General features: G+C 47.0%; 1 protein-coding gene across 6 annotated transcripts in view; it reads left to right on the forward strand.

The window, feature by feature from the left end:
* The window catches only part of MTMR3 (myotubularin related protein 3), a 249,319-nt gene that overhangs the window by 100,345 nt on the left and 135,423 nt on the right, over window positions 1-13,551 (forward strand). For all 6 annotated transcript variants that reach the window (XM_082256785.1, XM_082256786.1, XM_082256789.1 and 3 more), the window contains exon 8: window positions 440-536. In XM_082256785.1, coding sequence (XP_082112911.1) covers window positions 440-536 — 97 coding nt within the window. The remainder of the gene's footprint in view (window positions 1-439; window positions 537-13,551) is intronic.

The raw sequence follows: 13,551 nt of genomic DNA on the forward strand, positions 1-13,551 counted from the left end.
GTGAACTTTAGAAAAGAATTGATCATTTTCATAATTCAGTGGTTGCTTTATTCTACTCTGCCTCAGAATAAAGACATACTGCAAAGTTGAGCCTCATTAAAATGATGGTCCGGGGAAGGCAGCCACCCAACAGAAAATGTTACTCCATAAGAGTTATTTTTATATTGAATTTTTGAGCCCTGCTTTATTATATTTTAGTTTACCAGTCTTTGGATGTGGTGGCTCCAATAGTTTTTTCCCTTTTTCAGACTTCACTTTTTTTTTTTTTCATCTGCAAAATAAACACATCCTGTCCTAGAGAAGGACAGTAACTACAATCTTGTTTTTAGTAATGCAAATGGAGCTTGTGAATGTTCAGCATTTGGACGGTTTCAGTTGTTTTTGTTCTCTAGTTTAATGATATACATAATATATATTTTTTGTAATTTTATTATTGCAGGTGACCATGTAATCTCGCGCTTTAAGAATGAAGTGGAACGGATGGGCTTTGACATGGATAATGCTTGGAGAATTTCCAATATAAATGAGAAATTCAGGTACACAAATCCACCTTTCAAAAAAGTGACATTACTGAAATGCAGTGATTGCTAACTGTCACATTTGGTTGTGTCCTCAAACTGTCAAACCATCAAATAGCTGGTGTCATAACTGATCACGTGTAGCACCATGGCAGTTGCAGACCAGATAGAAGCAGCTTCCTTAGCTTTAAAGGATAGGAGGGGTTAATTCCACTTTTAAGCTGGCCATACACTAGTCGAAAAATCGTTAGAAAATCTGTAATTTGATCCGTTCATTCGTTTTTTGTCCAGTTAATGGGCACAAATAGGAAATCGGTTTTAACTTTTCACAACTCAAAAATCAAAGGAACAGTTTGGAAAATTCTGTCGAATGAACAATAAATTGAAAGGTTAATGTGTTTCTCGCCCGAACTGTTTGCACTAGGTATATGTGACAAAATTAATTAAAAGCGGATTAACTTATGTCCATTTAAACAATTTATCATTCAAAATTCGGTCATAACATAATGGCTCGATCGGCTGCTCTCACGGCCACATGTTCATTTTTTTTAAATGATTTTTCGTATAGTGTATCGCCAGCATTAGGCTGTCAGCAGGTCGGCCTCTACAATATTGGCAAGTCCGTAAAAAGAAAAAGGAATTGAGCATGTGCAGAGCAGGATGAGACAGTGTATCACTGGATTTTTACCACTCCCATCCCAAGGATGTACCTCTACATCCTTTGGTCTCAGTGGTTATACCGAGATGATGCCTGCACCTTACAGGCATCATCCCGGTATCATTGTTTGCAGCTGGCGATTCTCTACAAAAGTGATCTGAGTGGCTAACTAGCTACTCGATCACTTCTGTGGGAGGCGGAAGGGGGTCCCATCCCTCCTCCCGCCGCTGCCTCTTCCGGGCTCTAAATAGTAAAACATTTTTCTTAAAGCGCCCCTATCCCACTGTGCTTGCGCGCATATGTAAACGGTGATCGCATCACACTTGAGGTATTGTCGCGAACATCAGAGCGAGAGCAATAATTCTAGCACCAGACATCCTGTGCCACTCTAAACTGGTAACCTGTAAAGGCGTTTAAAGCGTCGCCTATGAAGAATTTTAAACACTGTAGTTTGCTGCCATTCCACGGGCAGACGCAATTTTAAAGCTTGACATTTATTTACTCGGTGTAACATATTTCGCATTATACTAAAAAATTGGGCGAACTTTACTGTTTTTTTTTTTTTTTTTTATGTCCCCCCCCCCCCCCCCCCCCCAAAAAAAAAAAATGTGTTTTTTAAAACCGCTGCGCAAATACCGTGTGACATAAGAAATTGCAACACACACCATTTTTTCTATAGGGTCTCTGCTAAAAAAAAAAAAAAAATGTTTGCAGGTTCTAAGTAACTTTCTAGGGAAAAAAAGTATAGGAGCGAAGGTGGTTAAACAGTATTATAACTTATTTTATATGTTTTACATAGCTATACATGCAAAAGGGGCCAAAATGAAGTGATCTAGCAGGACTTAAAGTGGAACTTTAGTCAGAAAATTAACTAGCAAAATTGTTGTAAAAGCAATTATTTCTATTTTGTTCTATATGCGGGACTTTGTACATTCTATAGTACAATCCTAGACTGCAAAGGCTTTGTTTGGCTCATTTACTTTGTGTAGAGATGGGCAAACACCATAATAAAATTAACTACAACAATTTGGTCAAAAAGTATTTGGGGTAAAAAAAAAAAATTGCTTAGCCATAGAAAAAAAAAAGAAAACTGAATGGGTGATGGTCCGTAACACCTTCTGTAGAGAAGAACTATTCTTTGCTCATGGTTTACTATCTGTTGGGTGTTTGATATTCACTTATGTTTACTTTTGTTGGAAAAGCACATTGGCTAAAAGAAGATTTTGCAGAATGCCTGATTCTAAGCATATGTAATTTTGTAGTTTTTATTTCCCTCCCGTAGGAGGCAGGTCAATGAGACCTCTTGCATGGTGCCACTTTGCTCCTACCTTACTTGTTTTTAGTGATTTTTAAGACAATGGGTTTCTTTACTGTTGCATACCCTTTCTATGCGATAACATTTGGTATCCACCTTCTGACAGGCACAGTGCAATCTGACTAGCACAGCAGATTAAATGAGGGAGTGACTTTCTTCACTAACTATTCAAACTTCATTGCAGTCTAGACCTTCTCCGCACTGCTCATTTATGCAGAGAGGCACTGTTTTTTTTTTTTCTTTGTTTGACTTTCCTTTTCCTTTGACTTGCTCAGCAGAATCACAGGTGACTTTGGACCTTTCCTGTTTGTGCAAAGATTCACAATTTATTGTCAGTGGATTATATATGTACAGCTTTCTGCCATCTATTGTCTGTTGCAACCCTTAGAAGGAAGTTTGTATCTCCAGGTCCTTTTTTCCATCCAAACCATGTAGCTATTTTTGGCCTGACCCTGATTCATCAAGATCTCCACTGTGTGAGCATGTTACTGTGCAGCATCTTCGTGAAAGTCTATTCTGTTGGGTCGTGCTCTCTTGTCCCAGCTGAGTACAACTTTCCATTGGAATGAATGAAAATTGCGACACGCATGTATGGGAGGAGCAGGAACCAGCAGTGAGGATTTTCTAGAAGAGGCTGTGCCAAGCAGGCCTTGCAGTGAAGATCTCTGCAGACCCAGGGACAAGTAAGTATGGTGCTGGTCAGGCACCGTAGAGGAGGGTATTTGAACCCACTAAGCATGAGTGCACCTACACTTCAAATTAAAGATACAAGGGCTTTGCAAATTCATTAATATAAGCTAAGGTATGGACCATAAGGTGAGTACCTGGATAGAGAACTGGCTCCAGGGGAGAGTCCAGAGGTTGATGATTAATGGGGAGTACTCGGATTGGGCGGGTGTGGAAAGTGGGGTCCCCCAGGGTTCGGTCCTGGGACCAATCCTGTTTAATTTATTCATAAATGATCTAGAGGAGGGGATATCTAGTACAATCTCGGTATTTGCAGATGATACTAAACTAGGCATGCCAATATCTTCTATGCAGGATGTGGAAACCTTACAAGCAGACCTGTACAAAATAACGGGGTGGGCAACTACATGGCAGATGAGGTTTAATGTTGAAAAATGTAAAGTAATGCACTTGGGGGCCAAAAACCAGAAAGCAAGCTACTCACTAGGGGGGAACCTCTGGGTGAGTCTAAGATGGAAAAAGACTTGGGGGTACTGGTAGACAACAGGCTTGGCAGTGGCATGCAATGCCAAGCCGCTGCAAGTAAAGCCAACAGAATACTGGGATGTATAAAAAAGGGGATTCACTCCAGAAATAAAGAGATTATTCTCCCTCTCTACAAGACTCTGGTCCGGCCACATCTGGCGTATGCTGTCCAGTTCTGGGCACCGGTCCTCAGGAAGGATGTGCTGGAATTGGAAAGAGTCCAGAGAAGGGCAACAAAAATAATTAGGGGAATGGAGGACATCAGCTATGAGGAAAGGCTACAAGCACTGAACCTATTCTCTCTGGAGAAGAGAAGATTGAGGGGGGATATGATATCAATGTACAAATACTGTACTGGCGACCCTGGCATAAGGAACAAACTATTCAGAGTAAGGGAATACAATAAGATGCGTGGCCACTCACTAAAACTAGAGGAAAGGCGGTTTAACCTTTAAAATGCGTAAGGGGTTCTTCACTGTAAGAGCGGTAAGGATGTGGAATTCTCTTCCACAAGCAGTCGTATCAGCAGGGAGCATTGATAGTTTCAAAAAACTGTTAGATGGTCACCTTAGAGACCACAACATACAGGGGTATACAATGTACGGTTAAAAGCAAACGCACACACACACGCACACACACACGCACACACACACACACACACACACACACACACACACACACACACACATCATAGGTTGAACTGGATGGACTGATGTCTTTTTTTCAACCTCACTAACTATGTAACTATGTAAGGCATTATTTCACTGCATAGAGGTGCCATTTTATATAGCAGAAATTGTAGGCAAAGTTCTGTAGTCTGGCAGGAAGGACTGGCCACAGTGGTTGGTATTTTAATGCAAAAAGGCATTGTGTCGTCAGCTCAAACCTGACGTTGAAACACATTGGCTTTCTGGCAGACCAGTGTGGGACACTAGGAGGATGAGTGACTTCTTAAAGGGCTTAAAAGCCTGCCAGATCTGGCTGGGTCTCACTTCATCAGGTTTCAGTGTTGGAAATTTCCCCTCCCCTGTCGGCGTAGCTTTGCATTGGAGGAATTCACAACATGGGCACTCTCAGACATCTAGTCATGAGACAGAGTTACTGGTCTCCTTTTTTTTTTTTTTTTTGCAAGAGCATGAGGTGATGAAGGCCCTTCACGGGGCACCTACCTTTCTTCCATTTTCTTGTCACTAACCTCAGCCCCTTACTCTGTTTATTAATTTCTGAGCAGGTCTGTGTGTACCTCAAACAAAACCAAAGAAATTCCCAGCCCAATGTACCGACCAGCCTGCAACCAACCAAATTATCCTGTCTGTCAAAACAGGGGTTTAGTTAGCACACATTTACAATACATGCGTAAGCTACAGAGCCCTGTCAAGGCACCTCATTATTTTCTTTAGTCCTATCTTTAATTTGTGAGAGCCTCCACAGTGAAAGCATGTGCATTATAAGGGATAGGCAAAGGGCAGGTGAGTCTAAAGGGAGCCCACTCCTCCTTAAAGGCACAGGAGTGCACTGGACACCCAGTATATAGCACCATGGCAGCAAAGGTGTCCAGTGCATCCAGTCACCAATATTCCAACCGTACAAATAAATGGCCACTTCCCTCGCTTATAACTGGCCTTTGTAGCAAGGAGCACATGGAAGGGCAACGCATTCAAAACAAAACCAAAGAAATTCCTGTTTGTACTGTGTGTACCTCCCTAGGATCAGGTAGTTCCTGGCCTGATCCCTTTTAAAAAGTGTTTTCTCTTACGTCCTCCGACAGTCGCCTCTAAGTCATCACTATTGGGTATTGACTTCCGCTCCGCAGGAGTAGCTAGGCATAAGACTTAGTCAAAAAGAACAAAGGCATTTGCATATACACACCCATGGGGGCTGTCCCACTAGGTCAATACCCCCCTGCAGTGACCACTCCCAACTCAGTTTCTTTCTGCCTAGCGTCAGGAGTAGTTAGGCTTCCCTGTGCTGGGGCTACAGTCTCAGCCTATCTAATCCTTTTTTCTTAGATTTTTCTTTGAAAATGTCAGTTTTTTCTTACTTTACTAGCTGTTTATTTTGTCAGATTAGTTTTAGTCGACTCTTCGGAAGAAGATGGATTTATGCGGTGCTGGGATTCGGACTGACCGCCCTGGTTCTCCAGGGCAGAGGGTCAGATGGACCCCCAGCCCGCCATCGAGTGTTCAGCCGTGGTTCGTCCTGGCATTATGAACGACCCATCCCTGCTCGTAGCAGGGATGCAGCCGTGAGGTGGCTACCTCACTGGACACATCTGCGATGCTGCAGTGTAATGTCCCTGGCTAACAGCATTCCCTGTCAGATGAGGACACCGGCTTTCCGTTCTGAGAGGCTCCCACGCCGTCTGGTACAGGTAAGTACTTCTGTGTGGGACCTCTGTCTGGGGTGGCAGTGCGGGGATCGCTTGTACATGCGCTGCGGTGCTGTGTGTTTTTGGGGGCCCCCTTCCCCTGTGTCACTTCGGTGTTTGTGGGGGTACAGACTGTGTGTGTGGCGACCGCAGCGGGGTAAAAACGCGCTGTCCGCCATTTTAGGTATGGGCAAGCATGTTTGGCTTCACTATGGGCATTGCTACATGCTGTTTTGGCGCCATCCGGCACCATCTTGCGGTGGCAGAACGATCGTTCCGACCGCATGTTCGGCAGCCATTTTGCCGGAGCCTTCCATTCAGTCCTATGGGCAGCCATTTTCCCTGAGTCATTGCAGCCTTGTAGTTCAGCCCTTTCTGACCTCACTTCCTTTTCCTCTGAGGCAGCGACATCGGTGGTAACACTCTGCGGGGCTCTGCAGACTATCTCTCTCACCCTTCTGTATTGTCATTTCTGGCTCAGTTTTCTTCTCCTGTTAGGGGTCTTTTGTCACTGTACCTGTAGCGGTGGGCTGCGCACTCCGCAGCGGTGTTAAAGGGGCAGTACCAAATGTATTGCACTGTTTCATCTTGGGCAATGGAGTCTCAGGACAGCAAATTCCCCCCAGCTCTTGTGGGGGGCCCTGGTTCTCCTGTGGCCCCTCTGAAACCTGATTTGGCCGCTGTAGTGGCGAACTTGGTGTCCAATATGGAGGTGCTGATGGCTGAACGTGCTGCTAGGAAGAGGCCCAGATTGTCTCTCTCCTCTGATTCAGATGTTTATATGGCTGCTGCGGCGAGCGTGCCCTTTTCAGAGTCTTGCTCATCCTTGGACCCGCTGGGGTCTGAGGGGGAGGCGAAGGTGGAGGGGGTTGATACTTCCTCCACGGGGTCGCCTGAAGAGCGCGCGACCATAGATGAATTGATTGTTTCTGTAAACACAGGACCCGCAAGTCGGCACATGTCTTTCCCTGTCCCGCTGAGTTTCATTACACTGTTAATGAACTGTGGCGCACTTTAAAACGTCCATTCCTGGTACCTAGTCGGTTCAAATTGGAGAGACCTCGAAAGGGCATGGCTGCGTCTGCAGCGACTATTGCCAAATGGATCAGACAGACCATTGAACAGGCTTATGCCTTGAAGGAACGGGTTCCGCCCTGCCCTGTTAAGGCGCACTCTACCAGATCTGTGAGTGCGTCCTGGGGCTATTGGCATCGTGCCTCGGTGGCCCAGGTGTGCAAGGCTGCGACTTGGTCGTCGGTGCACACTTTTTCAAAGCTCTACAAGGTAGATGTTCTGGCATCAGCTGATGCCTCCTTTGGCCGCAAAGTTCTCAGTGCGCCAGTGCCATAATGGACCCTTGTTTTTTTTATGGGTCCCTGGCTGTTGGTATTTGCTTTCCTGGGCTGTTGCTCCTGTTGTGCATTGTTTTCTGTTGCCCAGAAGGTTCTCTTACTGTGCGTGTAAGGTTCCTTTCTCTGATGTGGGTACTGCGTTGCCTTTTCTACGGTTGCGTCTCCCACCCCTCATATCTACACTGCTTTGGGACATCCCAATAGTGATGACTTGGAGGCGGCGGCGACTGTCGGAGGACGTAAGAGATAACTGAATTTTTGTAAAATCTTATATGTAAAATTCCTTTCTCTGAGTCCTCTGACAGTCGCTGCCCCCGCCCCTCTTTTGGGGTTGTTGTCTTATTACCTACTGCTATGCTACCAAACTTAGTTGGGAGTGGTCACTGCAGGGGGGTATTGACCTAGTGGGACAGCCCCCATGGGTGTGTATATGCAAATGCCTTTGTTCTTTTTGACGAAGTCTTATGCCTAGCTACTCCTGCGGAGTGAAAGTCAATACCCAATAGTGATGACTTGGAGGCGGCGGCGACTGTCGGAGGACTCAGAGAGAGGAATTTTGCAGGTAAGATGTTACAAAAATTCCGTTATTTTTGTTTAACCCCTTCAATACCGGGCGCTTTCTCCCCTTTCCTGCCCAGGCCAATTTTCAGCTTTTACCTGTGTCACATTTAGATGACAGTTGCGGGTCATGCAAAACTGTACCCAAACTAAATGTTTATTAGTTTGTTTACACAAATATAGCTTTCTTTAGTGGTATTTAATAATCACTGGGTTTATTTTTTGCTAAATTAACGAAGACTGAAAATTTTGAAGAAGAAAAAGTTTCTCTTTCATTCCTTGACGGACACAGCTCCAGATCTTCTTGACCGATTGGTTTATGCCGCCCCCTACAGGAGTAGGACACTAGGTGGAAAGATTTGACTATGCCTATAGGGCAGTCCTAGGGGGTATACTTAAATCTTCCTGCTATAGGACTTCAGTTTTTTTTCTGCCTAGTCAGGAGTAAGGACCCAGTTCCTTGATGGGATCAGAGAAAAAACAAACCAATTGCGCTAACCGTGACATAACCTGCTTGCACAAAACTGACAAAAAAGTTGACCAATGGAAAAAACAATATAAAGTGCAGCGCTAATAAAACATTATATATAAATAACCATATAAAATGAAGTGAAAAACAAACATAAAAAGTCTCAAGTGATATGAATATAAAGTCAGCATTAATTAGCACTCCCAAGTTTTCGATGGGGTAAAAGGAAGTGTCCAAAATGCAGTAAGTGATTACAGTGCACGTGGAATCCCAACACCCACAGGGAGTAATATATACGCTCACCAGAAGTACAGGACCCAAAATACCATATAGTACTTGGGTACTTGGATGGTGTATTGTGGTTATCCAGACCGGTGTGATGTCATCGGGTCTTCCAGTGTAGCTTTAAGGCAGGTATATACACAAGGGTGGCTCCAATTCAGAGATGTTGAAAATAAACCAAAAAGGAGCAGAACATAGTGTAATACCGCTAAAATTTATTGATTAAAAGTAAAGCAAATACACTTGGACATCCCATGAATAACAAATCAAGAGTACAAGGATAGGCTGTCCGTGGCATGGCCTTAACGTGTTTCAGCAGATATGCCTTTCTCAAAAGATATTGCCAGCCTGAGCAATCGCATGTGTCCTCTATTTATAATATAATTGTGATTCTGTATCGTATCCCACCTGTCAAAAGCTGCCTAGTAACATTGTTAAGCCAAAATGGCGTCGGCGTGCGTTTCAAGCCTCGCTTCAGTTTTCGCCAATTGACGCGATGTCACTTCCGGGATAAACCGGAAGTGACGACAAACTGCGTCATGTGGAACTCAGCCGCAACAGGAAGCCACAATGTATTACTGGCAGTGTAAACTGAAAAAGCCATCTTAACTAAGGGACATCGATCCAGGACCAACAGATCCATAACAAAATGTAGCCCATATTAAATTATACAGGCATTTAAAAGCTATATTTAATGCAAATAATAAATGTATATTGTATGGAACCCCTATCTTGCTAGAAAAGGCGCTCATGTACTAACATTAATTAATGTTCTATTCAACAAGTATTGTGTAATAATGTACCATGTTGTAACCATGAGTGGAGTAACAAATATCTGTAATCCAACATAATGTTAAAATACTATAAGAACCACAAATTGGAAATAAAACCGTAAACCTATCTTAATGTACAAAAATACAGAAAGAAAAAATGTTAAAAGCAACTAAATTTAAAAAGAGGAAAAAAAGGGGGGAGGAGAGTAATAAAAACCTCTATACAGAAGAAATACATGATTCCATAAAAAAAGGGGACAAAAAAAAAAAATACTAAGATGTATTGATGAAGGCATTAATGTACTACTCTATATAAGTCCGTAAGGATAATAGGATTGTAGTGTAAATCCAATAGGTTTCCCGATGTGAAACTCCACGTAACTTAGAACCACCTCTCCAGGGGGCTGTGAAATGATCAATGATCTGAAACAGTGTCCCCTCCGGATTCTTATTGTGGTACTGTACAGTGGCGGCCCGTGCATAGGGGGCGCCAGGGCGCCGCCCCCCTGCCCCTAAAAAAAAAGAAAAAAAAAATTACAAAAAGAACAAATAAAGTTGGGAAAAAATTGGGTTTGCAGGCATATGCGGTGGCACTGTTGGCTATGGGGGGGGGGTGGGGTTTACGTCCCAGAAGAGGCGCCGATTGGCTGCCTTCTGGGGGCGTAACCTGGGCGCAAGTCATTGCGATTGGTCACCCCCACTTTCCTGATATCCTGGCTGTGATTGGTCCAGGCTCCAGCCTGGACCAATCATCATCCAGGACATCCGATTGCAACGCCGCTGACGTCGCAATGGGGCGGTGCCGGTGCGTGCATCAGTCACTCACCGTCACCGCCCGGTCAGCTTACCGCCGCCGAAGAGGAGTCCAGTCCTGAGAAGAAGCCGGCGCCGGTCACCCGCCGCAGAAGAGGCCGAGAGGGAGAAGAGCCGCTCACCTTCCCGCCGCCGAACGAGGAGGAGAGGGAGAAGCCGCCTTGACTCACAGGTAAGTGCACTCTCAGTCGGGCATGCACGCATAGCTCTGCATTGGGGTACATTACTGGTGGTCACTGGAGGCACGCACGCACGCATAGCTCTGCATTGGGGTACATTACTGGTGGTCACTGGAGGCACGCATAGCTCTGCATTGGGGTACATTACTGGTGGTCACTGGAGGCACGCACGCATAGCTCTGCATTGGGGTACATTACTGGTGGTCACTGGAGGCACGCACGCATAGCTCTGCATTGGGGTACATTACTGGTGGTCACTGGAGGCACGCACGCATAGCTCTGCATTGGGGTACATTACTGGTGGTCACTGGAGGCACGCATAGCTCTGCATTGGGGTACATTACTGGTGGTCACTGGAGGCACGCACGCATAGCTCTGCATTGGGGTACATTACTGGTGGTCACTGGAGGCACGCACGCACGCATAGCTCGGCATTGGGGTACATTACTGGTGGTCACTGGAGGCACGCATAGTTCGGCATTGGGGTACATTACTGGTGGTCACTGGAGGCACGCACGCATAGCTCTGCATTGGGGTACATTACTGGTGGTCACTGGAGGCACGCACGCATAGCTCTGCATTGGGGTACATTACTGGTGGTCACTGGAGGCACGCACGCATAGCTCTGCATTGGGGTACATTACTGGTGGTCACTGGAGGCACGCACGCATAGCTCTGCATTGGGGTACATTACTGGTGGTCACTGGAGGCACGCACGCATAGCTCTGCATTGGGGTACATTACTGGTGGTCACTGGAGGCACGCACGCACGCATAGCTCTGCATTGGGGTACATTACTGGTGGTCACTGGAGGCACGCACGCATAGCTCGGCAATGGGGTACATTACTGGTGGTCACTGGAGGCACGCACGCATAGCTCTGCATTGGGGTACATTACTGGTGGTCACTGGAGGCACGCACGCATAGCTCTGCATTGGGGTACATTACTGGTGGTCACTGGAGGCACGCACGCATAGCTCTGCATTGGGGTACATTACTGGTGGTCACTGGAGGCACGCACGCACGCATAGCTCTGCATTGGGGTACATTACTGGTGGTCACTAGAGGCACGCACGCATATGCTCTGCATTGGGGTACATTACTGGTGGTCACTGGAGGCACGCATAGCTCGGCATTGGGGTACATTACTGGTGGTCACTGGAGGCACGCACGCATAGCTCTGCATTGGGGTACATTACTGGTGGTCACTGGAGGCACGCACGCACGCATAGCTCAGCATTGGGGTACATTACTGGTGGTCACTAGAGGCACGCACGCCTATGCTCTGCATTGGGGTACATTACTGGTGGTCACTGGAGGCACGCACGCACGCATAGCTCGGCATTGGGGTACATTACTGGTGGTCACTGGAGGCACGCACGCATAGCTCTGCATTGGGGTACATTACTGGTGGTCACTGGAGGCACGCACGCACGCATAGCTCTGCATTGGGGTACATTACTGGTGGTCACTAGAGGCACGCACGCATATGCTCTGCATTGGGGTACATTACTGGTGGTCACTGGAGGCACGCACGCACGCATAGCTCGGCATTGGGGTACATTACTGGTGGTCACTGGAGGCACGCACGCATAGCTCTGCATTGGGGTACATTACTGGTGGTCACTGGAGGCACGCACGCACGCACGCATAGCTCTGCATTGGGGTACATTACTGGTGGTCACTGGAGGCACGCACGCACGCACGCATAGCTCTGCATTGGGGTACATTACTGGTGGTCACTGGAGGCACGCACGCACGCATAGCTCTGCATTGGGGTACATTACTGGTGGTCACTGGAGGCACGCACGCATAGCTCTGCATTGGGGTACATTACTGGTGGTCACTGGAGGCACGCACGCACGCATAGCTCGGCATTGGGGTACATTACTGGTGGTCACTGGAGGCACGCACGCACGCATAGCTCTGCATTGGGGTACATTACTGGTGGTCACTAGAGGCACGCACGCATATGCTCTGCATTGGGGTACATTACTGGTGGTCACTGGAGGCACGCACGCATAGCTCTGCATTGGGGTACATTACTGGTGGTCACTGGAGGCACGCACGCATAGCTCTGCATTGGGGTACATTACTGGTGGTCACTGGAGGCACGCACGCATAGCTCTGCATTGGTTTACATTACTGGTGGTCACTGGAGGCACGCACGCACGCATAGCTCTGCATTGGGGTACATTACTGGTGGTCACTGGAGGCACGCACGCACGCATAGCTCTGCATTGGGGTACATTACTGGTGGTCACTAGAGGCACGCACGCATATGCTCTGCATTGGGGTACATTACTGGTGGTCACTGGAGGCACGCACGCATAGCTCTGCATTGGGGTACATTACTGGTGGTCACTGGAGGCACGCATAGCTCGGCATTGGGGTACATTACTGGTGGTCACTGGAGGCACGCACGCATAGCTCTGCATTGGTTTACATTACTGGTGGTCACTGGAGGCACGCACGCATATGCTCTGCATTGGGGTACATTACTGGTGGTCACTGGAGGCACGCACGCATATGCTCTGCATTGGGGTACATTACTGGTGGTCACTAGAGGCACGCACGCATATGCTCTGCATTGGGGTACATTACTGGTGGTCACTGGAGGCACGCACGCATATGCTCTGCATTGGGGTACATTACTGGTGGTCACTAGAGGCACGCACGCATATGCTCTGCATTGGGGTACATTACTGGTGGTCACTGGAGGCACGCACGCATAGCTCGGCATTGGGGTACATTACTGGTGGTCACTGGAGGCACGCATAGCTCGGCATTGGGGTACATTACTGGTGGTCACTGGAGGCACGCACGCATAGCTCTGCATTGGTTTACATTACTGGTGGTCACTGGAGGCACGCACGCACGCATAGCTCTGCATTGGGGTACATTACTGGTGGTCACTGGAGGCACGCACGCACGCATAGCTCTGCATTGGGGTACATTACTGGTGGTCACTAGAGGCACGCACGCATATGCTCTGCATTGGGGTACATTACTGGTGGTCACTGGAGGCACGCACGCATAGCTCTGCATTGGGGT

This window comes from Pelophylax lessonae (assembly GCF_965119305.1).
Source record: "Pelophylax lessonae genome assembly, chromosome: 1".
Classification (NCBI taxonomy): domain Eukaryota; kingdom Metazoa; phylum Chordata; class Amphibia; order Anura; family Ranidae; genus Pelophylax; species Pelophylax lessonae.